Source organism: Dama dama, chromosome 9 (genome assembly GCF_033118175.1).
Source record: "Dama dama isolate Ldn47 chromosome 9, ASM3311817v1, whole genome shotgun sequence".
Lineage (NCBI taxonomy): Eukaryota > Metazoa > Chordata > Mammalia > Artiodactyla > Cervidae > Dama > Dama dama.
In genome coordinates this window covers 22654201-22680192 of record NC_083689.1, presented here as the reverse complement: position 1 = coordinate 22680192, position 25992 = coordinate 22654201, and the positions used below count along the sequence as shown (strand labels likewise).

Below are 25992 nucleotides of genomic sequence, written 5' to 3'. Positions count from 1 at the left end.
CTGGATCATCAGGGAAGTCCCTTGGTATTTTGTTTAATAGCAGGTTATTAAGTATCATTCACATCCACACAATCCACCCTTTTAAAGTGTACAGTTCAGTGGTTATTAGTGTATATAATGTGCTGTTATATATACATATATATATATACACACACACATACATACATACATACAGGGATGTGCGACAATCACCACCCTCGAATTCTAGAATGTTTTCATCACTCCAGAAGGAAACTCCGTACCTGTTAAACAGTCCCTGTCCATTCCCCCCTCTTCCTTGGCAAGCATGAACCCACTCTGTGTCTCTCTGGATCAGGCTCTTCTGGATGTTTCCCATCTGTGTAATCACAGAGTCCCCCAGCAGATCTGTCTGTCTGTGGATTTGCCTGTTAAGAGTGCTCTATATAAAGAGAATCACACCCTGTGTGGCCTTTGGTGTCTGGCTTCTCTCTCTTGAGCCTCGTGTTCTCAGAGAATCTGTGTTGTAGTGAGTGTCAGTGCTTCTCTGCTTTCCTGGCTACGTAATGTTCCACTGTACAAACAGACCACATTTTGTTTATCTGTTCGCGCATTGATGAACATTTGGGCTGTTTCCACTTCGTTTGGCTATTGTGAATAATGCTTGCGACACATCATACATTCATGTGCAGGTTTTTGTGTGGACACAAGTTTGATTTCTCTTGGGTAGACACCTAGGAGTGGAATTGCCGGGTCAGATGGAAACTGTGTTTGAGGCTTTAAGAAACTGCCAAATTGTCTTCCTGAGCGGCTGCACCCCGGTCCAGTCCTACCAGCCATAGACGAGGGTTCCAGTGTGGTTTGGTGTTTTAAATCTGAATTAGGTTGGGGACCATGATCATTTTGGTTTATTCCCAGACAGTCTGCCTCTTTACCCTGAGGTCAGCTCCTGTCCACCCAGATGGACCAGCCAGGGAGCTGCTGGAGGGACGGGACCCTGGGTCCCAGGCACAGCCCTCCAGGCGGCTCTGAGTCGTCTTTGTTTTTTAAGAAGTGACACGTAAGTGTTGTCAGTAGAGACAGAAGCCTGTGTGAATTACATGTTTACCCAGGTCCTGCCCCCAAGAGAGACCCCTTCTTGGTGTCGACTGTCTGGTTATCACTCTGTGTCCGGTAGACATCTTTCTAGCTCATCAACTCCACGTTCCTTCATTTTGTGTGAGTGGGTATGATTTTCTTACTGCTGCTTCTCTCTCTCTCTCTTTTTTTTTTTTTTAATAATTTTTTGGTTGCATCTCGAGGTATGTGTGATTTTAGTTCCCTGCAGGGTGGAACCTGCACCGCCTGCACTGGAAGCGCAGTCTTAACCACTGGACCACCAGGGAAGTCCCACTGCTTCTCCTCTTAACTTGCACTGAGATTATTTGATTTTTCTCTCTAACACTGCGGTGAACACCTTAGCTGCTGTCTCCTTGAGGCAGACTCCATGAGCATTGTTGCTCAGGCTCCTTTTCCGTCTTGGACAGTGTTTCTCAGTTGTCCCCAGAAAGCTCGGCTGCATGGACGCTCCTGCAACAGCTGGGGGCTCTCGTCATCCTGGTTACAGCCCCTGCTTTTGTCCCTCCTAATCTGTCACCTCCTAGTCAAGCTGTTTTAGAGTAGCCAGTTCATAGCCATCACCCACATATTAAATTGGGGTATTTGTTTTTTGACTTATAACAGGGATGTTCAGCCTCAGCACTGTCGATACGTCTAAGCCAGATCCTTCTGTGGGGGCTGCCCTGGGCATGAGGGGGTGTTGAGCAGCGTCCCTGACCCCCACCTCCTCCATACCAGGAGCCTCTTCCCTCCCCCCGTCGTAACAACCACAGATGTCCCCGGATGTCACCAATGTCCCCTGGGGACAGTCGCCTCTGGCTGAGAACCAGTGTTCTGTTATAACCCTTTCTATATTAGGGCTATTAGTGTCTTTTGTGTTATACATTTTTTGTCAGTTTCTCATTTCTTGTCCAACTTTATTTTTGATGTGTTGTTACATAGAATATTTTAAAGTTTATTGCCAAATTTGTCCTTTCCTTTAAAGCGCCTGGTCTTGTGACCAGCCCAGAGAGGTCTTCCCTTCCTTAAGATTACCACAACATTAGTCTACTTTTTTTCTCCTCCATTTTTCCAGTTTTAGAAGGATCCGGTCTGGAGGCACCAGCTGGGGCCTGAGCTGCGTATTTTTCCATGTGGCTCCTGGCTAGGCTGGTCTGTGTGAGCTGATGAGGCTCACTGTTAGGACTGGGATCCTGAGCTGGCTCCCCTGGCGCTGGCTGTGTGATGCCAGCTGCCCCGTGCCTCAGCTTGCTCATCTGTGAAACGGGCAATGACAGCAGTACCTGCTTCCGAGGATCTTGGGGGCTGCTTGGACATGCCTGGTGCTTAGAGCTGGCCTGCACCTGGTGACCCGGGTCCCCATCGTTGGCCTTTTCATCTGTCCTGGTCATCCCTGACCCTCACACCAGCTCCAAGGGAAGCCCCAGGCAAACTCTAGAAGGACAGTGATGTTCAGGAGGTCAGGGGGCCCATCCAGGGTCCCTGCCTGGGGCCATGGATGATGGGCAGGGGCCTCTCTGGGCATGGAATATGTGTACACGTTCATCCTCCAGCCTCACCCCGCGCCTACACAGATGCCCACAAGATTAGAGGCACATTTGCAGAGAAATAGAAAGATGATTCTCTTAACGATTACTTTTTTAAGTGGTTAGTCATGGAGTGTCTAAGACCTACACACACAAATAGAGAATGGGCTGGTGTTGAGCGTCTGCCAGGTGTGGCCTTCTGGCCAGGCAGGCTTGCTGGGGCGCCCCCTCCCAGGGCACTGGCATCCGCCCCTCTCTCTGTGTGGTGCCTGGCCCTTGCCCGGGCTCTGGGCCAGGGGGACAGGTGGCCTTCACCCAGGCTGCCTCCCTGACCCCCCGAGCCCAGTGAAGATGTAGGTGGGCCGGTAGGCCGTGTTCTTGTCCACGACGTTCCGAAAGCAGGTGCTGGCAGCCTCTGGTGCTCGCTGGCCTTTCGCCCACATGCTTCCTTTTATTTTTATCTTTCCAAGCCAAGTGCTTTCTTTCTCTTTCTCTTTTTTTTGAATCAAATTATTTGGGGATGTGATTTCAGTTTTCCAGAAAAGTCACAAGAATGGCACAAAGAATTCCCAGATGCCTTTCACCCTGTTCTCTAGTTCTCTACGAGTTCGCCTTTCAATTTGTTGGCTATTATTCCTTTTTTTTTTTTTTTGGTCTCTCTCTCTGCACCTTTTTTCCTAAACTGTTCCAGATACACATCTCTTTACCGCCAAACACTTCAATGTTCATTTCTTCTGAACAAGGGATGCTCTTAATCACATTATCAAAATCAGAAAGTGAATTCTCAGAGGAGAGTCTGGGTTCACACACTGCATTCATCTGTCACTTTGCTTTCATTTCTGCTCATCCGGGTCAGTTTCTGCGTCTGCCCTTCAAGCTCATGGCTTGGACGTCGGGAGAGTTCAGGCCTGCTGTCATGTGGCGCGTTGCACGCTGTGGCTGTGTCTGGCGGTTCCCACGTCTGTCAGGAATGTCCAGGAAGCAGTATGGAGTCCTTGGTGCCTGGAGCCCACTTCTGTTGACATCAGCCTGGCCCAATAGGGTAAGGGCGTGTCTGCCAGGTTTCCCCACCCTGAAGTCACAATTTTATCATTTATAATTGATAAGTTTCTTGCGGCAGGTCCTTGGGGACCGTGTAAACACGCTGTTGTTCCCCAGACAATCACTGTTTGTTTGGGTAGCCATCATTAATTCTTTTTTTAAAAAATTAATTAATTAATTGGGCTGTGCTGGGTCTTAGTTGATCTTAGTTGTGGTATGTGGGATCAGGTTCCCTGATGGGGGATCGAACCTGAGCCCCTGCATTGAGAGGGCGGAGTCTTAGCCACTGGACCACCAGGGAAGTTGCAGTCATAGTTGATTCTTGCAAAGTAGGGGATCGTGTCATTTCACCACTTCCTTCTGCACTTGTTAGTCGGCTTTCTCCTGGAAAGAGCAGCTGTCTCTTCATCCGCACTTGTTCGTTGGTATCAGCGAGGCCGTGTGCATCCTCACCTGACTCTGGGTTGTAACCCACGGCTGTGTTTGGTTTCGGTTATTCCAGTGGTCCCAGATCCACCCGGGGCGGGACTCATCACCTTGTGGCTCCTTGTGTCCTTCTGGCAGGTGCCCACAGCCTCTGGGCACTTACTGCCCTGCTTTGGGGCCTTAGCTCCGGGCTTGAGCGCTTCTCCAAGGAGCCCTGGTTCTTCTTGTTGATGGTGCATTTAGAAACCAAGACCTGGGTATTTAGGGTGCTCACTGCCAAAGGGGTGTCTCTGCTTCTGGGCCTTCTCGCCTGGGAAATACATGTGCAAATAAATATACACATGCATATTGTATCTGTGTATGTGTACCACACAGACACTGCATCCATTTCTGCTTTGGCACATACACACTAGTGCCCATGGGTTCACACCGACACCTGCACTTCCAGCCATCCGTGCGGGCTGCGTGCCAATCTCCCCTTTCCTGTTCTGTAACCTCTGACTCTGTCCCTGAGAACCCTGCGTCTCCCACAGTAAAAGAAGGCTCTGGAGTAAGTCAGTATTTATTTTGATCTCCAAGGCATATAGCTCAGAAGCCATGCTTAAAAGCCACATAGGCTAGTTATTCCTTTTCCTCATCCTTGTGGTTGTGTTATTTACTTGAAATTTGGTCTGGTTTGCTTCTGTTTGTATTTCATTGTAGGATACCTGTCCACCCCAGTTCTTGTTGATTTCATTCATTCCCTCTTACATTCAGTATGTGGGACATAGCATGGTTCAAGGTCAGAACTGTGCAGAAAGGTGTCTGGAGAGATGTCAGCTGCTCCCCCCCCCCCGCCCCCCCATCTCATTAGCTTATGTCTCAGAAGAGCAGACTTTTTTTTTTTTTGGCTATGCAGCATGGCTTGTGGGATCTTAGTTCTCTGACCAGGGATTGAACCCACTCCCTCAGCAGTGGATGCGCAGAGTCCTAACCATTGAACATCCAGGGAAGTCCCATGTATATTTTTTCATTCATGAAAAGTGCCACAGTGGGTTCTCTGGGTCAGAAGATAAGCACAGGTGTTAGCATCCGCCAGGGTCCCTCCAAGGAGGGCTGATGGGTTTGTTCCTCCCGCAGCACTGAGAGGATCTGGGCCCTCAGCCTCACCAGCAGGGGCCTCTGTTCTGTTTAGAACAGACCTGCTGTCCTGCGCCGTCAGTATCAGGGTCTCTGTGTAGTTTCAATTGGCATTTCCAAAAATGAGGAGTGAGGTTGAGCGTCACCTAATGTGTGAAAAGCCAGTTTGATATCTTTTCTGTGAATACTCTGTTGATGCTTTTCACCCACTTTTCAGTTGGATTTGTGCCCTTTCCCCCTAATTTTGTAAATTTAGTAATAATATGTCTTAGGGAGCCCTTTGTAGCATGTGTTACAAACATGTAATCTCAGTTTCCTGGGTGCATTTTGGCTTTTTAATGGTGGTTTACATTTTTTTTGAGATAGTCAAATTTACGAATCTTTTGTTTTTTCTTTTGGCTGCACTGAGTGGCATGTGGGATCTTAGGTCCCCGACCAGGGATCGAACTCGCGCCCCCTGCATTGGAAGTGCAGTCTTAACCATTGGACTGCCAGGAAGGCACCTGAATCTTTTCTTCTATTGCCTCTGGATTTTGCGCTGTCGTTGGAAAGCCTTTTCCTCTGTGAGGTTTCCTCCGTGTTTTCTGTCAGGGCTTGTGTGGATCCTCATTCCTCGTGAGTTCCTTGTGGACCTGACTTGACCTTTTTCCCAGTGGTGGCCCCCGTCCCAGCCCCATTGTTTAAGTTCCGTCCTTCCCCAGTGCTTTGAGATGCCACCCTGCCTCCCCAGCCCCCGGAGGCGGTCACCCTCTGGAAAGCGGTGTGCACGCACCCCTGTCTGCGGCATGCAGCACACGTGCTGTGTGCCCCTCAGGACTTGGTGGGTCACTTCCGTGTGTTTTAGGCCCACGAAATCCGGGCCTGGTGCTCGCTCAGAAGTCTGTTTCTTAACATCCTCCCCACCCCTAGTCACCAGGCCCTTGAGCTCCCAGCCCTGCAGGGGCCGGTTCTGCAGAGGAGCCAGGGTGGACAGGGAGGCCGTGTGTCCAGGTCATGAAAGCCTGAGGGCAGCCTGCTGGAAGCGGGTGGGGGTATTTTTTTTCCAAAAAAAAGATGTTGCCAGACTGCCCTTGGGAGAGGTCCTGGGGGCCTGTCATCAGATCTGCCTTCCTGGTCCTGCTGAGGCTCCTAGGTGACGTGGCCCAGGACAGCTGCCATTTATGAGGGTGTACCATGTGCCAGGGTTCTCGGGTGCCTCTGTCTGTGGTCAATACCACAAGCAGGCCGTGGTGCCCCACTTGAGAGACGAAGAGTCTGAAGCACAGGGATTCAGAACTTGCTCCAGGTCGTGTGATGGGTTGGGACCAGGCCTCTGGGGATCTGTGCTGGTCCCCAGAGCCCTGCTGTGGTCTCTAGAGAGTAGAGAAGGATGCACCGCGGGAAGTGCGATTGTGAAACTGTGTGTAAAGCTCTGCCACGTGAGAGTGGGCTCCAGAGGCCGCCTCTGGGGTGTAGCTTCTTTTTGTCCTTGGCTCCATTGCTGCACCATCTAGCGTCTTCTCAGGTCCTTGTTTACTGCTTGTAGATCTTCCAGGAAGTGTCCATTTAAGTCCTTTACCCACTTATGAATCAGACTTTGTCTTTGTTGTTGTTGAACTGTAACAGCGCTTTATATATTTTGGATGCAAGTTCCTTTTGAGATCTAAGGTTTGCAGATATCTTCACGTCTCCTGTGGGTTGTCTTCACCTTCTTGATTATGTCCTTTGAAGCACAAAGTCAGTTTGTTAATTTTTTTCTTTAGTCACTTGTGCTTTTGCTGTTATATCTTCACCATTGTCTAATCCCAGGTCACAAAGATTAATTCATGTGTTTTCTTCTCAGTTTTCATGCTAACATTTAAATCTGTGAGTTAATTTTGAGTTAGTTTCTGTCTGTGGTGTGAGGTAGGGGTCCAGCTTCATTCTTTGGCATGTGGACATCCAGTTGTCCCAACACCATCGTGGAAAAGACTGCTCTTCACCCCTTGGACAGTCTTGGCAACCTCATTGAAAACCAGCTAACTTGACATGTTTATTTTTGGACTGTCCACTCTCGTCCACTGAGTGCTCTGTCCATCCTGAGGCCAGTACCACATTGTTTTAATCACTGTGGCTTTGTCGCCCCAAGTTATTTTATTTTATCATTAATTTATTTGGCTGCCCAGGGTCTTAATTGTGGCAGGCGGGATCTTTGATCTGTGTTGTGGCATGTAGGATCTTTAGTTGCAACATGTGGAATCCAGTTCCCTGACCAGGGATTGAACCCCGGCCACCTGCTTTGGGAGTGTGGAGTCTTAGCCCACTGGACTACCAGGGAAGTCCCCCAAATTATTTTCTATCTAGTCTCAGGGGTGGATGTTAAAGAGAAACGATACAGTTCTTATGCCTCCAGGTGATGAAATGAGAGTTTCCCTAGTGGGGATCCAGACAACTCAGGGGACCCACCTCCTCTCTGAGCCATCACCACTTCCACAGGGGCATTTTGTTGTCCATAAGGACACAGAGGATCTGGTGAGATATCTGTGCAAGAGAGGCTCTTCTCCCAGGACGTGAAGGCTGATGAAAACGCTAGCTTTTTAGGTCTGTCAAACAGGAAGCACTGGGAACTCGTGTTCAGCAGGTTGGGTCTTTAATCGGCCCTGAAACCGGACTGCAGGCTGGTGTCAGCTGGCTTCTGCTTTTCTTAGAGGTTTGGATCTTTTGACAGCCAGGCTCTCCTCTTCCAGCTAAGACCCGCTGTGCAGTGAGCTTCAGAGGAAGGAAATAGAGGTGGTTATGTTTTTAAAGTTTTTTTGTGTGTGTGCTTTTGATACTTTATTTTGAAATGATTTGAGAGGCATTGAAATGTTACAAAGAAAGCAGGGGGAGTTCCCTGTGTTCCTTTCAGCCTTGCTTCCCGGATGCTAACACCTGATGGGACTGCAGAAGGATGCCCGGAAGGAGTGATAACAACAACTTCAGATTTGATTAGGGTCCCAGTGTTTGACCCTTGACCTCATTTCTGCTCAGGACCCCACAGTGAAGGCGTCAGGCTCCTTAGACTCCTCAGGGCCAAGGCTGTTTCTCGGTCTGCTTGTCTCTCATGACCTTGACACTTCTGCAGAGCGCTGCTTGGGGGTTTTGTAGCACCCCTCACCTTGGCTTGGTTTCTCACGGTTACACAGAAGTTGTGCATTTGCGGGAGGCTTCCCGGGGGTGACGTGTTGATGTGTCTCCTTGCCTGTGGGGTCAACCTTCACCCCTCGGATAAGGTGGCCCTGGCTGGGATTCTCTGATGTGAAGTTTCAGGTTTTCCCGCTGGGACCTCGAGACAGCGCACCCATTTCTTATCAAATATTTGCATGTCGATTTCCGCATCCACTGTGGATTTTCCTGGCAGCAGTGGGTCACTGTGTGGATCTCACGGTGCATTGCATTTATGTTGCCTGCATTGCTTCTGCATTTATGAACTAGAACACTTTTTTTTTTCCTTTGATATTTATTGACTTGACTGTGCCAGGTCTTAGTTGCAGCCCTTGAGATTTTCAATTGTCCTTGTGGCGTGAAGGATCTTTAGTTGCGGCTTGTGGGATCTAGTTCCCTGACCAAGGATCAAACCCAGCCCACCTGCATTGGGAGCCTGGAGTCTTAGCCACTGGACCACCAGGGAAATTCCTATGAAGTAGAATTCTTCTGTAGAGGACAGCTGTCCCTTCTTCCCCTTTGCATTACATTTTGAATTTCATACCTAAGGATGGGCGTGTGTTTACAGTATCCTGTGGGTTATAGTCCAGAATGCTAGCTGTTCATCTTGTCCTCATTTTTGTTATTGGGGACCCCCATCTTTTAGGAGTGTTTGCACCCTCCCTGCCCCCACAAGGTGCTCCAGCTCACCTTGTATTTTCCCTGCCCCCGCCTTGCACTTGATGGTCTCTTCAGGAAGCCCTGGTACCTGCTGTAGGGGAGGGTGTTTAAAAGCCGACATCCAGGTGCTGATATGGGTGGCATGACTTCCCGGGCCCTTGGGTCCACACAGCCTGGAACTGTGAATGTGCATCCCTGCACAGGGGACATCTGTGCTTATTTCTGTATTTTCTATGTATATTTTTCAAAAGCCCTTGAGTTCATGCTGCTTTGATGATGGAGGCTCCGGGTGGCCTCCTTGCCCCGTGATGGGCACACAGAGCCCCTGCAGGCCAGGCTGAGTGATAGGAAGCTCCAGACCCCTTTTGAGAGCTTCTCAGGGCTCATGGCCAAGGGCAGAGCAGGCTGAATTGGGCCCTGAGCCCTCCTGGGTCAGGTAACACACAGGCACAGGCTTCCTGCATTTCTGGGCAACAGACGCTGGTCAGTTCATCATCTCTCAGACCCTGGGCCCAGCTCCAAGGTCACGTGGGTGGCGTGGGTGGCTCCACCTGAGGGCCAGCCCTGGGTGGCCCAGGGCTGGTATAGGACCAAGGGCCAAGGTACCCCTGTGGGGTCTCCAGAGATGCCAGCAGTCGGTGGCAGTTCCGGTGCCCCAGCACGTGGGGACAGCTGACTCGTCCCTTGTTCTGCCGCTTCTTCCCTGCCCCACCTGCCTGCCCTGTGCGGAGGGCGGAGGAGGAGGTGAAGGAGGAGCCACCAGCATCTGGGGCTTTGGCAGGTGCCTCCAACAGCGACATCGTCTGATCGCTGCATGGCGCTTTTTAAAGGAGAAATGGTCAGACTGCGCCTCTTTGAGGTGATGGTGTCTGAGGCCTGGGGTCACTGCCTAGCCTGTCACCTTGCTGCCTACCCCCGCCAACCAGACACCCTTGTCTGCCTGGAGTTCTGTCTTCAGCACAGGCTTTCCGGCCCTGCCAGCTTGTACAGCGGGAGACACCAGGCCTTTCTGTTCTGTTTTCCTTTAAAAAAAAAAATTACCTAGCCTTTAATTTTTAAACAGTTATAGATTTGTAGAGAAATCGAGGCTGGTAGGGCAAGTTCCCTGTACCCTTGACCCCGACACCCAGTCTCCAGTTACTGTGTATTACGTGAGGTGAGTGCGTTTGTTGCAATCCATGAACCGTATGGAGACTTTCTTGTTGACTAGGATCCTGCTTCATCCAGCTTGCCGCGTGTCTCCCTGGTGTCCTCTTCTGTCCCAGGACCCTGATCAGGACCCCTGTGATGTTCAGACATCCCATCTCCTCAGGCTCCTCTGGGCTCTGGTAGTCCTCAGACTTTCTTTGTTGTTAATGCTCTTGACAGCTTTGAGGAGGACTGGGGTCTGAGACTTCCCTCTGTGGGAGTTTGGTGTTTTTCTCATGGTGACACTGGGGTGCTGGGTGTGGGGAGAGGTGAGGGGCCATCTCATCCATCATCTTGGGGTGACTGCCATCAGCATGACTCTTCTCTGCTGGTGTTGACCTGGGTCCCTGGGCTGAGGTCATGCTGGTCAGGTGTCTCCACTGTAGAGTCACGCCTCCCCTCTTCCCATGCTGTCCCCTTTGGAAGGAGGTCACCGTGCCCAGCTGACACTTAAGGCCCCTCTGATTCCTTAGCCCTGGCTCCCCTTTGCCGGGTTGGCTGTGGCCCTGATGGTGACAGGCTGGCCACGGTGTCCTCAGCCCTTGTGGGAGCAAGAGAGGTGGGTGAGCCTAGCCCTGCGTGGACAGAGGTCTGGGTGGACAGAGGCCTTGCCTTGCCTGTGGCCGGAGAACTGAGCCTTGACCTCAGCCCCAGAGCTTCCAGCCTCCTCTCCTGGGGTCAATGCTGTCATCCCCCAGAGCATGACGGCAGGAGGACCCATGGTCTCGGTGACCTTGCAGCCATGGGTGGCAACGGACTGGGGTCTGTCCAGCCGAGGACCACAGGCTCAGACGGTCTCTGCCTAACTGCCAACATGTTGCCGGGTCGTCATTGTCCTCTGGGGAGAGTGAGTGCCAAGAGGCAGTGACAAGTGACAGGGGAGACACATGGTCCATTAGACATGAGTGAAGGGGGGTACCTGTGGGCACTGGGAGTGAAAGGGCCCCCTCCTCCGTCGTCAGGGGGATGCGTGTGGAAGCCGCCGGGTCAGATTCTCTTTGCTACTGTAACAAACGACTACGGACACAGTGGCTTAACACAGTGCGAGTCTGTCATCTCACTTCCCTGGAGGCCGGAAGTCTGACCCGGGTCTCACTCGGTTGGGACCAAGGCCTAGGCAGGGCTGGATTCCTCCTGGAGGCCCCAGGGGTGAATCTGTTGCTCTCCATTTCCAGCTTCTAGAAGCGCCGTGTTCTCGGCTGGTGGGCTCTTGTCTTCAGAGCGCATCGCTCTGACCTCTGCTGACTCTGACCTTCTTACCTCCCTCTCCGAGGGACCCTTGGGTGACACTGGGCCCCCTGATAACCCAGGAGCATCTGCCATGTCAAGATGCTTATTCCTTTCTGCGGTCTGTTGCCACCGAAGAGAGCATAGTCACAGCTCCCAGGGACCAGGTTGGGAATGTGCCGGGGGCCATAGTTCCGCCAGGCACAGCCGTGTTGGGGCGGGGAGGGGGATGCCAGAGTAATCGAATCTCCAGACACCAGCTCTTGTTGCTGGCGGGGCAGGTGGCAGCCGGGCAAGTGGGAGAGGCCAGGGAGCCCTTGGGATCTCACATTGCCATGGGCGGCTTAGCAGCTTCAGAGGTCGCGGCAAGCACCCGAGGCTGGTAATTCCACAGCTTGGTGTGGCCTTTCAGCCCTGGAGGTGGGACCTGTTAGAAGGCAGTTAAATCAGGACTTCCCTGGTAGGCCAGTGGTTAAGACTCCACACTTCCAGTGCAGGGGGCACATGTTCAATCCCTGGTGAGGGAACTAAGATTCTACATGCCTTGTGGCTCAACCAAAAAAAAAAAAATGTACAGAAGACCATGACATCAATTTAGTGGGTTGTGCCCAATAATTTTAGTAACCCAATTAAAATAAGAAAATGTCAACAGGCATTGTCTATTGAAATGGTGTTTGTGGGACTCATGCTATTTAAAGCTACCGCTGAGTTGGGGAAGGTACGGGGGACCTAGTTCCATGCAGCCAGGACCCCAGGACCCTAGGACCTAGCTGCCCAGCCCAGAAGGTCGGCCCCCAGTGACCTGTCCAGTCTTGGGCAACATGTGAGACATCACTGTTGCAGGGAGGGTCTGGCAGCCCCCAAGCCCAGGTGTCTGGAAAGTGGGGGTGGGGAGGCTGGACTGTTGGGGGCCCTGGGGCCACACCCCGTGTTTGGAATCTTGATCCGGGGTCCATTCAGCAAATGTCCCTGAGCCAGGCTGTGAGTGCCATGGCTGGGATCCTGTGCTCCGTGAGGGTCTCAGCTACACATGGCTGCCCCTGGGGGGTGTAGATGGCAGTCACTGCATGGCAGTTCCCGTCCGACTGTCTTCCTTCAGGGGCACCTTCCCTGTCTGCGGGATTCCCGAGGAGGCAGGACTTTGTGTACATCTCCCAGGAGTGTCTGTACCCTAAGGCTTCCAGAAACTTCTTGGGTCTGATGCGATTGTTCACGGAGACCCTTGCTTCCTCAGCTGATGTTTAGGAGCTGAGTGTAGACTGGGCCGTTTTCGGGAGGCATAGTGGGGAAGGTGCTCATGGTTGTGGATTTTCATGTCCTTGGAAACATCTGAACAGAGGCAGGCATGCCTGGGCTACATGCAGCTGCGAGGTTCATAATTTGGAGTTAAGATCCAGCAGCTATCAGTTTCGTTCACCGTGCTTTTATTCTGTGCGTTTTAGAAACCATCGCCATTGCTGAAACCCAGCAGAAACCCTAAGAGAAGCCACTTACTGGACTGTTGTTCTCTGCGGCCTCACTCCCCACGACCGACCAGGAACCGTGAAGTAAGTGGTGTGTGGTTCTGTCCCCAGGGCTGCTGGTGGCGAAGGCGGCCCTGTTTAGTTCTGAGTTCCTGGGGTGTCCAGGGACCCGATGCCCCAAGAGGAGCCCGGACCCCTCAAGGTGGTTCTGCTGGGTGGGTCTATTCTCCTGTGGGCTCCATGTCTGCACGTTGGCCCCTTGCTTCTAGAAGCCCTGAGAAGCCTCGTGCGTTTCGGGGGCACCACCAGGCTCGCTCAGGATGAGCAGCCCTGTCTGCGTTGTGTCCCTGGGTGGGACGCCATGTCTGGCTTCACCAAGGGGCATATTCACCCCAGCCCAGTCATGGGGAGGGGAGGGTCTCTAAAAATGAAGGATTATTTTTTGAATGCTTTGAAAAGAATCCTGCAGCCCAGGTGCTTCTGAGTTTCAGCTCCAGGGTTTCCACCTTCTCCCGGACTTTTCTAATTAACCAGGGACAGAGGGTTCACAGAGGGTGGCCTCTGAAGGTGGCCCGAGGGGATCACTAGTGATAGGAGAGGGTACAGCCTGAGCGTCTCTGATCAGCACCCATGGGTGGGGGAGGATTCAGGGTGGGACGAACGGCCCCATGCTCCAGGCCACGGTGAGGAAGGCTTGTGTTCAGTGTTGACCTTTTCTGGAGGCTCCTACCAAGGCCTCGTGGCTGATGAGGGCCTAGCATGGACTAGAACGTGGCTTTGTGTGTTCTACCATGATTTAGGAACCCAGGAGTTGGGCTGTGGAGCTCGGGTTCCCCTCTCCCTGGGGTAGCGTGCAGGTTTTGCTCCTTAGAGGGTAGCTGTCAGGCCTCTGAGTCTGGGGTATGGCCTGAGGACTCCTTGGCCCACTCTCTGTTCTTGTAAATAAGGTTTTATTGGTGCGTAGCTGCATCTGTTCATTGATGTCTCCCTTCTCACAGTGGTGGGATTGAGTGGTGCCCAAGGGGCTCTGTGGGCAGCCTCATGATAGGCACATCCTCTTCAGAGGGTCGTGACAAGGAGAACTTTTTTTTTTCAAAGTTCAAACAGATACTGAAGATCAGGAGCAGAAGGTGGTCTTAGTCCAAGTTTTTTGGTGGAGAAATGAGATAAATGTTTCTTGTTTGCTCCTGTCGTTTTGAGCAAAGGCCCTGACCCTAGGGTACACGTGACTGTTGATTCAACTGCCACCTGCAGTTTGGCGGGAGGTACTTAAGTGGAAAGACTGGGTGTCGAACCAGGACACCCTTATTGCCCGAGTTGCCCGAGGTTGTGACCACGACCACGCCTTTCATGGGGCTTTGCCCCACGTGGCTTATTGAGGTTTCTGTGGGCCAGTGCTGCTGGCCCTGCAGCATCATCCGAGTGTGTGGGTCTGATCCTCGCTGTTCCCGGGTGGTACATGCTTGCTCTCGGATCAGCCAAGGGCCTCTGGGAATGTGGAGGACGGGCTGGACCTGGGGATGGAGCTCCAGGGCAGGACCTCTGCCTGCGGTGTTACACAGCCCAGCTTACAGCTCACACCTCCTGACTCCTCCCCACAGCTCAGCCGAGTGGCAGGGGGACTGATGAGGCGACACCCTTGTACCTGTGAGTCCGCCTGCAGGAGCCTGGCTCCGACGTGAAGATGCAGGCCAAGGTCACCCGGGGGGGAGTGGCTAGAAGCAGCTCCCAGGGCTTTCTGGGACCTCAGGCTGTGCCTGTGAGTCAGCTCTGCAGCCAGAGAGAGACTCGAGGCTCTGTGCCTGGGGTGCTGTCCGTGTCTGCGTGGTGGGAGGACAGAGGGGGTCGGGGGGTGGCATTGCAGACCGCTGAGTATTGCTTGGTCTTCTTCCTGGTTTTCTAGAAACTTCTGTCTGAACGAGTGGGCACAGGTGCTTGACCTTCCAGGCCACCCCTCACAGCTGCGGTCCCAGGTGGCAGGGGCGTGGTGACTATTACTTATTTCTTTCTGGGATGGATTTTTTTTTTTAATATTCTTTTTAAAAAATTTATTTTTGGCCCTGCTGGGTCTTGGTTGCTGAGTGCATGGTTTTCTCCAGTTGCAGCGAGCAGGGGATACACTTTGATGCAGAGCATGGGCTTCACATTGCGGAGCACAGAGCGTGGGCGCATGGACTTAAGTAGTTGCGTCTCATGGGGCTTAGTTGTCCGGAGGCATGTGGAATCTTCCAGGACCAGGGATGCAACCCGTGTTGCCTGCATCATGAGGCAGATTCTTAACCACTGACCTACCAGGGAAGCCCTGTGTGATGGATTTTTCTTGTGTTTGAGGGAGGTGGAATAGTGCCCCCCAAGATGCCCAGGCCCTAATCATGGGACCTGTGAAGATGCTTCCTGACATAGCGAGAGGATCTCACCGGCTGGGACGACGTTAAAGATCAGGAGATGGGTGCTCAGCCCAGGTTATCTGAGCTGTCTGATGTCATCACAGGAGTCCTTCTAAGAGGGAGATGGGTTCAGAGAAGGAGACCTGGTGATGGAGGCAGAGGTCAGGGAAAAGAGTCTGAGAGACGGGAGATGCTGCACTGCTGGCTGTGAGGATGGAGGGAGGGGCCCGAGCCAGGGAGGTGGTACCTCTAGAAGCTGGGAGAGTCAGGAGCCCCCCAGAAGACACACAGCTCATGAGAGATCCGCACAGGACTCCTGGCCCTCACAACTTGGGGGGAAGTTTGCACTGTTGGAGCCCCTAGGTTTGTGGAGATTGTTTGGTAGCCGACAGGAATGCATGCACAGAGCTGTGGGTCATTCTTCCTTTGTGCCTTTCAGTCTTGGCGTTGTTCAGGTAAATGTCAGGATGGACCCAACCTGGTGCTCGGGGCCCCGCCCCCACCCTGTGCCCACACAAGCCCCGTCTGGCCTCGGCCTCCCACCTTCCTGCCTCTGGGCTCTGCTCGCCTTGTCCATCTCACTCCTGTAGCAGGTTGAGTCCAGTTCCATGGGGTGGACTCAGGTTGAGGCCGTGTCCTCGCATCCTCTGAGGGGCCCCTGGCGCCTGTGCTCCCCCGTCTTAGTGCTCCTGCTGTGTGGAGGGGGCACCCTGAGCCCCCGATCCAGCTGCACAGGCCAGGGAGCAGAGGGGGCAAAGGTTTCTCTGACATGGGCTGGGGATGTGGAAGGGTAGCAGGTAGTGGCCCCGAGTGCCCCCTGGACTTCAGGCTCCGTGTGATCAGGGAGAGTGCCTGGTGTGCAGGGAACCCAGGTGGACTTCAGGCTCCGTGTGATCAGGGAGCACGCCTGGTGTGCAGGGAACCCGGGTGGACTTCAGGCTCTGTGTGATCAGGGAGAGTGCCTGGTGTGCAGGGAACCCGGGTGGACTTCAGGCTCTGTGTGATCAGGGAGCATGCCTGGTGTGCAGGGAACCCGGGTGGACTTCAGGCTCTGTGTGATCAGGGAGAGTGCCTGGTGTGTAGGGAACCCAGGTGGTAGATGGTGCTCCAGGCAGAGAAGGATGAAGTGGGGAACTGTATGCAGGTTCGAGGGACATGTGACAGAGTGCCAGGCCCATGCGGTGGGCTGGAGAGGGGGTCGGGACAGGGCTGGGAGTATTGCCTCCACGGTGGGTTTCGTCTTGACTCCTGTTGAGGGGCAGTCGTTCCTCCTGGGCCCAAGCCTGCTCGGGGCTCCCAGTTGTCGTCCCCTGTTGGGAACTGGGCTTTGGTGCAGGAGCTGAGCCAAGATGGGGGCAGACCTGGGGCTGGCCAGGAGTCCCAATGAGGCTGGGGCTTTACCTGGCAGCAGGTGGAACAAGTAGAGGGAGGGGCCGGGGGGAGAGATCTCAGGGAGAGACACCTCAGAGAGCCCCGGAATCCTTTTCTTTTTTTTTTCAGAATCCTTTTCAAAGACAGTGCACTCCTCAAGGTTTAGCTGTCTTGTGAGGTTACATTTTCTCCAGAGGACATACCTTTCCACACACTGAGTACTATATTCTTGTCAAACCCCAGAGTTGCAGGTTCCCAACGTCCAGTTCCTGGACAACATCTGTCATCAGCCTCAGAAACCCTTAGTCCAGGGCCCACTGGGTCAGAAAGACGAGACTCTCCTGGGGAGGCGGCATCCCTGCCAGTCATCTCTCGTCTGAATCCTGGGTCTCAGATGGACAGTGTGTGCCTGGCTGTAGGAGGCCCACCCCTTGGGGGTGTTTCTCACCCACCCTCTCCTTCCCGAGGCACTCAGGCTCAGCGGACTCCACTGTCCTGGGCTGCTGGGGGTGCCTACCCCAGGCTGGGGTCCAGATCCAGAGAGCCTTCTGCTCCTGGGAGGGGCGGGAAAGAGTCACACCTGGTCACTGCGGTGCAGCACAAGTGGGGTGGCAACCTTCATGGGGGGCAGCAAGAGTACCCCCATGGCCCAGCCCATGAGTCCCCAAGTTTGAAGGCCACTGGGGGGAGGTACCAGCGCAGGAGGACCTCTCTGGGCTGGGCTCACTGGGACCTAGAGGGCGGGGGATCCCTTGTCAACCTGACTCAGTGGCCCCTCTTGTCAGGCATGTCTTGGTGAGGAGGAGCCCCCAGGACGGCCGGGCAGTGCCCCTCCCGTCTGGTCCTGCTCCTCCGTCCCAGGCAGTGGGGGCTGCAGGGGGCCTGGGGGGCCTCAGGAAGGCCGAGTCACGCAGGGTCTCCTAAACACATGACTTTAAAAAGAGATGATCACTTTATTGAGCGGTGATTCACAGAGCAGACAGTTTATCCATTCAGCTTGTGTAAAACTCCCTGATTGTGGCCTGTATGGATGCTCTGCCTGTAGCCTCAGGATGAGGAATGGGGAGAGAGGGGCACAGTCTTTCCTGCTAAGGGCTTTGAGAGCCGGGGCAGGGGCGGGCGGGGGAACCCACTAAGTGTCTCTGGAGTTCACACCTCCTGTAGACACCTTCTCCATGGCCGACCCAGGGGGGTGTCCTCCGTCCTTCATGGAGTGAGGGGCTCAGGTTTGGGGGAGCCCTTCTGTGGGCTGAAGAGATGAGGGCTCTAGTCGCCCATCCTGCCAGGCTCCAGAGGTTTTATTTGTTTTTGCAAGTGCAGAACTTTCTTCTTTTCTTCTCCCCCATCCCAACCTCTGTTTCTCTTTTGGCGGGAGTAGCAGCTTTATTGAGATTGACTCCACCCACCAGCCAGTTCCTCCATTTAAAACACATAATTTTGACGTGTGTGTTCAGAGTCCTGCAGCCATCGCCACAGTTGAGGGGAACATTTCCATCACTCCCTAAAGAAACTCAACCTTAGCCTCTGGGGTCCTTTGGGTCTGCTTCTCTCACCAAGCATCACATTTTCGAGGTCCGTCCTGCTGCAGCAAGTGTCAAGGCTTCCTGTCGTTCCGTGGCCGAGCGGCACTCCCGACATGCCGCTGAGTGGCGGGGCTGGTTTGTGTACCTTCATTTCTTGATGGACACTCGAGGTGATTCTGCCTTTCGGCTGCTGTGAAGCGTGCTGCTGCGGACATCTGTGTATAAGTTTTCGTGTGGACATAGGTTTCTCTTGGGTGTGTACTGATTAGTAGGATTGCTGACTTGTGTGGTCAGTGCCACATTTAGCTTTTGGGGGGACTGCCGGGCTGTTTTCCACAGTGGCGGCGCCATTTCATGTTCCTGCCAGCTGGGAGTCAGGGCTTCTGTTTCCCCACCTCCTCACCTGCACTTGTCATTATCTGCTTTTTCACTCTGGTTGTTGGGGGCAAGGTGTGTCTCACTGTGGTTTCCATTTGCTTTGCCCTGGTGGCTGACTGCCTCGAGCATCTTTCCATGCGCTTGTTGGTCATTTGTGTCTCTTTGGAAAAATGTCTGTTTGAGTCCTTTGCCCACTGTTTAATTGTGCTGTTTGTCTGTTCACGACTGAGTTGTTAGAATCCCGCTTGTCTTGGCACGGCATGGTCTGGTCAAGAGTGTGTCCGTCTTTCTGGACTGTTCTGTGAGTTCCCTCATGGGGGGTCCTTGGTCCCCCTGTGTTTCCAGAAGGTTGGCCCAGGGCTGGATTTCAGTCAGATTCCTTTTGTTATCTTTTTAAGTATGTGCGTGTTTGATTTTCATTTGCCCTCCTTCAAAGAAACATGTCAGGGGTTATGGAGTATTGGGATTATAAACCGTTTTAATTTTCTTCTTCATATTTACTTACTGAAAGCTTCATTGCAAAGGGCACGAATAAGAGGAAAAACCTCACACCCGCTTCCCTGCTGAGCTGAACCTGCATGGCGGTGGTGGGTGGAGAAGCTGGGTCTCTTGCCAGGTGCAGCTGTCGGAAGCTCCACCTGCTTGCCTCCCCACCCCTCGATGGGAAAGCAGAGGGCGCTCGGGTGGGCAGGACTCTGGGGCCACCCCACCCTGTGCAGGACAGGCTGGTCTTGGGGGGAGACAGGTGTGGTGTCCTGCTTGGGCTCATCTCCCACCAACAATGTGGGGTGGGGATGGGGGGCAGTCCCTGAGGAAGGGTGGGCTCCCCGCTTGGGGATGCAGTGGTGACCTGCAGAGTCTGTACCAGTCCTGCCAGCCGTGAGGGTGACCTTCACGGCGGGACCTTGCCTGCCGCCCCCGCCCCTGCCCTGAGCGCCCAGGTGTGGCGTGGGGTGGCCCAGGGCAGGGCTGGTTCCGGCGCCTGTCCTCCAGGCCTGTCCCAGGGAGCTGCCGGCTCAGCGGCTGTTCCTGGGCTTGTGCTGCCCTCTAGTGCCCGCTGCGGGGAGGGTGTTTGGAGAGCTGGTGGCTGTGACTTGGTGAATGGACACCGCCCCCCACTTCCAGTCTGGTGGGAGTCCTGCCCTTCTCACCCTCCCCCCCCTCACTTTGTGGGGGGTCTGGACTTGGTGACTTTTTCTCCTAGTTCTGGGTGTGCGTGCACTGGGGTTCTGACCTTGTCCACATCCTGGAGCGAGTCTGTTTTCTCTTGTTTGGAGAATTTAAGCTGCCAACAGGGACCCTTCCCCAGTGTGTGTCCCTCAAGTGTCTCCCTGGCTAGGATGGGCCACAGCCTCCCTGCTGGTCCTTGTGACTCTCAGAGCAGGAGGGGCCTCTCTAGCCTGCAGACTTGTCACCTGGAGGAGGTCCTCCCCCACTGAGTCTCCTCCTCTGTGCTGCGTAGCCCAGGCTTGGCTGTAGCCCAGGGTGATGGGGCTCTGCTCTCCTGGTTTCAGGTCCTGCCTTGGGCAGCCCGTGGGTCGCTCCCGTGGGTCGCTGGGGCCTGGGTTCACTGACAGCAGCCGGCCCAGGTGCTGCTCGCCTGCCTGCCTACCCGCCCATGGTGGCCCTGCCCGAGGAGGGCTTCCCTGTTCAGGAAACACACACACATATAACCTTACTCCCTTTTCCAGCCTGCCCCATGCCGCTGCCCCTGGATTCCAGCTCCACGATCAATGTCAGTGAATCTGGACATGACCCTGATATGAAAAGATTTTTATTTCCGAGGCCCCTTGTTTGAAATGGGGGCTCAGGCCTCCAGCATTGCAGGAGCTCTTATAACAAGGCCAGCTCTTTTTGTAATTAATTGAAGTCATTTGGTCTTTTGTGCAGGAGATGAAGCAGCCCTGGCTCCCCTGGGCCCCATTCAGCTGCACAGCCTCTGTCCTTGGGTGGGATGCTTTGGGCCCTTGTGGGGGACAGGGGACCGGCTGGCGGCGGTGGTGCTGACGTTCTCTGTCTCCTCGCAGGTGTGGCCATCCCTCTGCCGCAGCCATGGGGTCTGAGGATCATGGGGCCCAGAACCCGAGCTGTAAGATCATGACGTTCCGCCCAACCATGGAGGAGTTCAAGGACTTCAACAAATATGTGGCCTACATCGAGTCCCAGGGGGCCCACCGGGCGGGCCTGGCCAAGGTGAGTGACCCCCGCTCCTGTAGCCACTTTCCACAGCTGCTGCTCAGTAGCCCCCTCCCCTGGGACTTGGGGCCCATGAGGCACCCATTAATCCACTCCTTGAGCCCCATATTTATTAAGGATACCCGTATGTTCTTTCCCCAAGCCCAGCACTGTTTTGGGCACTGGGATCCCTGAGGGCATGGATGCAGGGTGGGACTCAGCGCTTCGTGATGGGACCCGCAGCCTCCTCACCTCCCTGGGGCTTCGCGGAGGTTATGCTGAACAGGGCTGACTTTCTGCCTTCATATTCCTCCTTAAACATGTTTTTTGGGAGACTGTCATGTACATGGGCAAGTTCAAACATTGTGATGGGGTCCAGAGGGAGAACGAGTGCCCCCTCTGACCCCAGCCCCTCTGCCTGGAGCAGCGGGGCACCAATTCCTGCATCTCTTCCCATGCCTTTCTCACAAGGGTGTGAGCGTGTGTGTGCGCCGTAGATGGCTGCCCACACCCTTCTGTGCAGGGGACAGGTCTCAGAGCTCCTTCGTGTGCACGTGAGCCTGTGTATACATGGTTCTGCCCAGCACATAATCTGGGAGATTCATTGCCTGTTTGGGGTCCTTTGAGTCGCTTCCCATGTGCCTGTCATTGTGTCTCATATCCAGTCCTCTGTTAGTGATGCTGGGGGTCGCCCAGCCTTTTCTGCAAAGGCCAGATAGGAAATATTTTCAGATTCTTGGGCCGGACTGTCTGTCTCCACCTCTCAGCTCTGCAGCTGTGGTTGGTTCGCATCCCCACAGGCCTGGCTGTGTGCCCATAAAACCTGATGTATCAAAGTGAAGGTTTCATAGAATTTTCACCCGTTCTGAAATAAGTCTTCTTTGTCATTTTCCCCTAACCATTTAAAAATGAAAAAAAAGGAACATGGCGTCAGCTTGCTGGCTGGACAGAAGCAGGTGGTGGGTGGTCCTAGGCCGTGGGCCCTGGGGGTCTGTCCCCCAGACAGTGTCTGCAGCAAGGGGGCGGGTGTGCTGGCCCCCCGCATCCTTGGCTGGCTTTGGCTGACCATGTCACACCCATGCCTTTCATCTCAGCTGCGTGGAGAGCGAGAGGAGCGCCGTGGGCCTGCAGAACCCCCCCCATCTCTGTTCCTTGCACCACCCACCCCTGCATGGCACAGACTCAGCAGAAGGTTCTCATCAAGGTCCCTGGCTCTGGAAGACCCCGGCCTGGTTCTTGTAGGTTCGGAGCCTCTGTTTGGGGCTGAGAGATTGGCTGGTGGCAGTTGTCAGGCCCCTTTCCCCCAGGCGCCCCGTCTGTCTAGGGTGGACTCCTGAGGCCTGGGGCCTCCCTTTATCTGGCATGTCTTCTGTCCCTGACCTCGTTCCGCGTCTGCTGGGATGTGGCGCCAGTTCTGTTTTTGGATCCCAGTCCTTTTTGCCAGGAATCTTGTTAACATCATGGAATGTTCTGCCGGCAGCACCTGACGCTCCCTCCAGCCTCTCCTCTCCGTCCTCTGCTATCACCCCCGGCTCCCACTTCTGGGTGTTTCCAGTGTTTTCTGTTGCGGGGCCACTCAGGGTGCAGCCTTGTGGGCTGTGATTGAGTCTCGGCACACGACCTCGCCAGCATTTATCCTCTGGGCCCTGCATCTGTCTCTGCTCTAAGCTCTTCAAGCCGCTGGACCCACTTTTTGCCAGCTTACTTGAATCGATGGGAAACCACTCAGCCTGGATATTTTTGTGCGTCAGATGTTTTCAGGCACATTTTCTCCCTGCCCTTTGTTTGAAGGTTCCTTTCCACTCCTCTTAAGTGGTGTTTTCTGTGCTGTTTGCTGTGGTGCGGGCAGGTCTCTCTGGAAGGGCGGGGTGGGGGGCAGGCATGGCCGCTGGGAGAACTCCCCCGCTGTCACTGAGATGTGTTGTGGGGACAGTCACGCTGACACACGCGCTTGCATGTGCATCCTCCCTGCCCCCATCTGCAAGGACAGCATGCTGGTGTCTCTGGCCCCCAGCAGTCTCCCTGCCTCTTCAGGGACAGACGGATCCAGGGAGACACCCCGCCACATCCCTTTTCTCCGCCCCCCACCCCCACGCCACGTATCACTTCTCCCCCATGCAGCCCTCAGCCCTGCCAGCCTCCTTGGAGAAGGGACTGGGTGTCTTGCTGGCCTGAGTGAGCTCTGCAGACGCCAGGTCCCCTTAACTCAAGTCTCACCGGCCTTGACTGCCCTTCTGGGGTGTGTGTGTGTGTGTGTGGTGTTGGGGTTTCCTTTTCCATCAAAGCTACGTTTGATGACACCCCCCACCACCCGAACACTGGACTCAGGGCAGCTGGCTGGGGGTGGGGTGAGTACTCAGTGTGAGTGGGGGCCTGGGGGGTGGGGGACTCTGGGTATGTGTGGGACTTTCAGAGTGACCAGCCACATTCCTCAGCTGTTCTTGTGATCTGGGCCATTGCCCAGCTGGGGTCCATGCCTCAGGCTGCTGGGGAAGGGGTGAGGGGGAAGGAGTCAGGAGGGGGCATGGCCTGGGGTCTAGGGTCGGGGTTAAGGGTGGTCGGGACCCTCAGTGCATCCCTGAGCCAGGCGGGGCCTGGCTCCTCTGATCACCAGGCCTGCCATCTTCAGGGCGGCTTGGGGTTCCGCTGGTTCCCAGGAGCGGAGGCTGGCCCCTCCCTTGCATCTCACAGGGTCCCCTCTTCGTGCACCCCAGCTGCGCACTGCTCCCGGCCTGGCCGTTCGTCCCGTGTCCCTGTTCCCTGGGCGGTGTGGTCTCTTCCCAGGAGGTGTCCTTGAAGCGGGGCTCCTGGCATGGGTGTGCACTGCAGCATCTGTGTCTGCTCTGGGGCCTCACCCACGCTGAGTCCTGAGCTGGGCACGCGGTGGCCAGAGGGTATGATAGTGGAGCCTCCAGGACGCAGCGAGTGCATACTATGCCAGGCAGCACCCACGGCCCACCCTGCCCACGGCTGCTCCCTGTGTGATCACACAGATCCTGGGCAGCTGCGCACAGTCCCCCCACCACCCAAGCTGCTGATGCCCAGGCTGGCCTGGCCCTGGGGCTCCAGGGAGCTTGGTGATGTGGATGTGGGTTGCCCAGTGCCCCGGTTTCTCTCCGTCTGGCGCCTGGTCCCAAGCGGCTGAGCCCAGGGAGGGGCCGTTGACCACTCTCCTGGTCTTGCAGATCATCCCCCCAAAGGAGTGGAAGCCGCGGCAGACGTACGACGACATCGATGACGTGGTGATCCCAGCGCCCATCCAGCAGGTGGTGACCGGCCAGTCGGGCCTCTTCACACAGTACAACATCCAGAAGAAGGCCATGACGGTCGGCGAGTACCGGCGCCTGGCCAATAGCGAGAAGTACGTGGGCGGGGGCGGTGTGGGGGGTGGGGCAGACACAGTGCCCACAGAGCCTGCCTGTGTGCCCCGAGTGGGCCTCAGCACCCTAGGCTCTCAGCCCCAGGTTCTCAGGGGGCAACGTCTGGACCCTCACCTGACCCAGGGCCACGCCATGCACCGGTGTTGCCCTGGACACTGACTGCTGAAGGCCAGCCTTTCAGGGCCCGTCCATGTCCCCGGCCCTGGGGCGCCTCCCGGTCCCTCCTGGGATGTCTCAGCTCTGCGGCACCTCCTCAGAGGGAGGCTCCTGGCAGGGTCTGTCCGAGCTCCTGGTCCAGCAGGGCCCACGTGGGCGCACACTCCAGGAGCTCGTGGGCACGTCCCTGGGCGTTCATGGCACGCGGGCACGCTCCCTTTCTGTGGAGCTCCCGGCCTCCCTGGCTCGCTGAGACCACTGGTGCAGTGCTGGCCGTGTGTTTACTTGTTTGCTTTCAAGTGTCCTGTGAGGGCACTGTCTGCCCCCACCCCATGGTACCCGGCCCGTCATTGGTACCATCTGTACCTTCAAGGGGTAGGCAGACAAGAACTGTCAGAGCCCAGGTCCCTCCTCCAGCTCCCGTGCCCCTGACCTGTGGTCTGATTTGGGGGTCCTGGGCCCCGAGAGCTGGTGAGATGGGACCACTGGGCACTGTTCCAGGCTGGACTGCCCGCCTGTCATCCCCCTCCCCTGACGGCCGTCACACCTCGTCCTCGTGCTCCAGGGCTGTGCCCACTCCACAGTGGCTTGTGCTTGAGCAGAGCTCCTCCCCTGGTTCATCCAGCAGGTGCCCTGAGCCCCTCACAAGCGGTCTGTCCCCAGGTACTGCACCCCCCGACACCAGGACTTTGACGACCTGGAGCGCAAGTACTGGAAGAACCTGACGTTCGTGTCGCCCATCTACGGGGCCGACATCAGCGGCTCCTTGTACGATGACGTGAGTGCCGAGGCCGCCCGGCATCTGGGTGGGCAGTGAGGGCGAGGGCGGGAGTGGGCTCCCTCCTGGACGGTCAAGGCAGGGATGACGCGGGACACTCCGCTGGGCTTCTGCTGGGGCTCTACAGACAGGTGGGTGCCGAGCTCAGGAGGAGAGAAGCAGGCTGGAGGTCTGGAGACTCTTTCCTGCCAGGTCAGAGTGCAGCTCTGCCTGGATGCCATGCTCGGCCACTGACCTGCAGCCTGACTCCAGGGCAGTTTCAAAAAGACAACAGCAAGCATTCCATCCCTTGTCCCAGTTGTTGTTTAGTCTCTCAGTCGTGTCTGACTCTGGCAACCCCGCAGACTACAGCCTGCCAGGGTTCTCAGTCTTGACCTCCCAGGGCCCCTGTCAATTCTCACTTGAGTGCTTTTCTTCTCTAGTTTCTATCACTCCATCTTCCTGGAGACCTGGGAGCTGAGTTCCCAGCCAGCCGAGCTGCCCCTGGCTGCATCACGTTCAGTCTCCTTGCTGCCTTCGGGCCTGTGCTGCCCGAGGCCTGTCCAAGGGGTGAGACCAGACCGCTCTCCTGACTGAGGCTTGATGCCAAGGCCTCGGGCAGGGCTGGTGTCGAGCAGAGTGGGACCGTGTTTTGTGGGGATGGTTTGTAAATATTTATGGGATCTCAAATATTTGGGGGGATGGTTTATAAATATTTACGGGACCTCGAATAACCCTGGGAGGGACCTAATGGGGTTCATTTCAGGGCTCCGAAGCCTGACTCTCTCCTAGGTGTTCTGCCCTGGTAGGCACCTGTCCACGCCCCCTCTGCCCGCTGCCTGCCCCCCACTCTGTCCCTCTGAAGGCTGTGTGCTGAGAACACTCTTGTCCACTCCGCCCTGCTCCCCCGAGGGCGGCTGTGGGCGCCACCTGGTCTCGGGCTGGGAGGTAAGGGTGGGCATAAAGTTCCTCCTGAGAGAAGGGTCAGGACCCTCCC

General features: G+C 55.2%; 1 protein-coding gene across 2 annotated transcripts in view; it reads left to right on the top strand.

The window, feature by feature from the left end:
• Positions 1–25992, top strand: part of KDM4B (lysine demethylase 4B) — a 116772-nt gene that overhangs the window by 15235 nt on the left and 75545 nt on the right. For both annotated transcript variants that reach the window (XM_061150621.1, XM_061150619.1), the window contains exons 2-5: positions 12848–12952; positions 20555–20720; positions 23888–24063; positions 24902–25016. In XM_061150621.1, the coding sequence (XP_061006604.1) occupies positions 20580–20720; positions 23888–24063; positions 24902–25016 (432 nt within the window). In that variant the 5' untranslated portion in view covers positions 12848–12952; positions 20555–20579. The remainder of the gene's footprint in view (positions 1–12847; positions 12953–20554; positions 20721–23887; positions 24064–24901; positions 25017–25992) is intronic.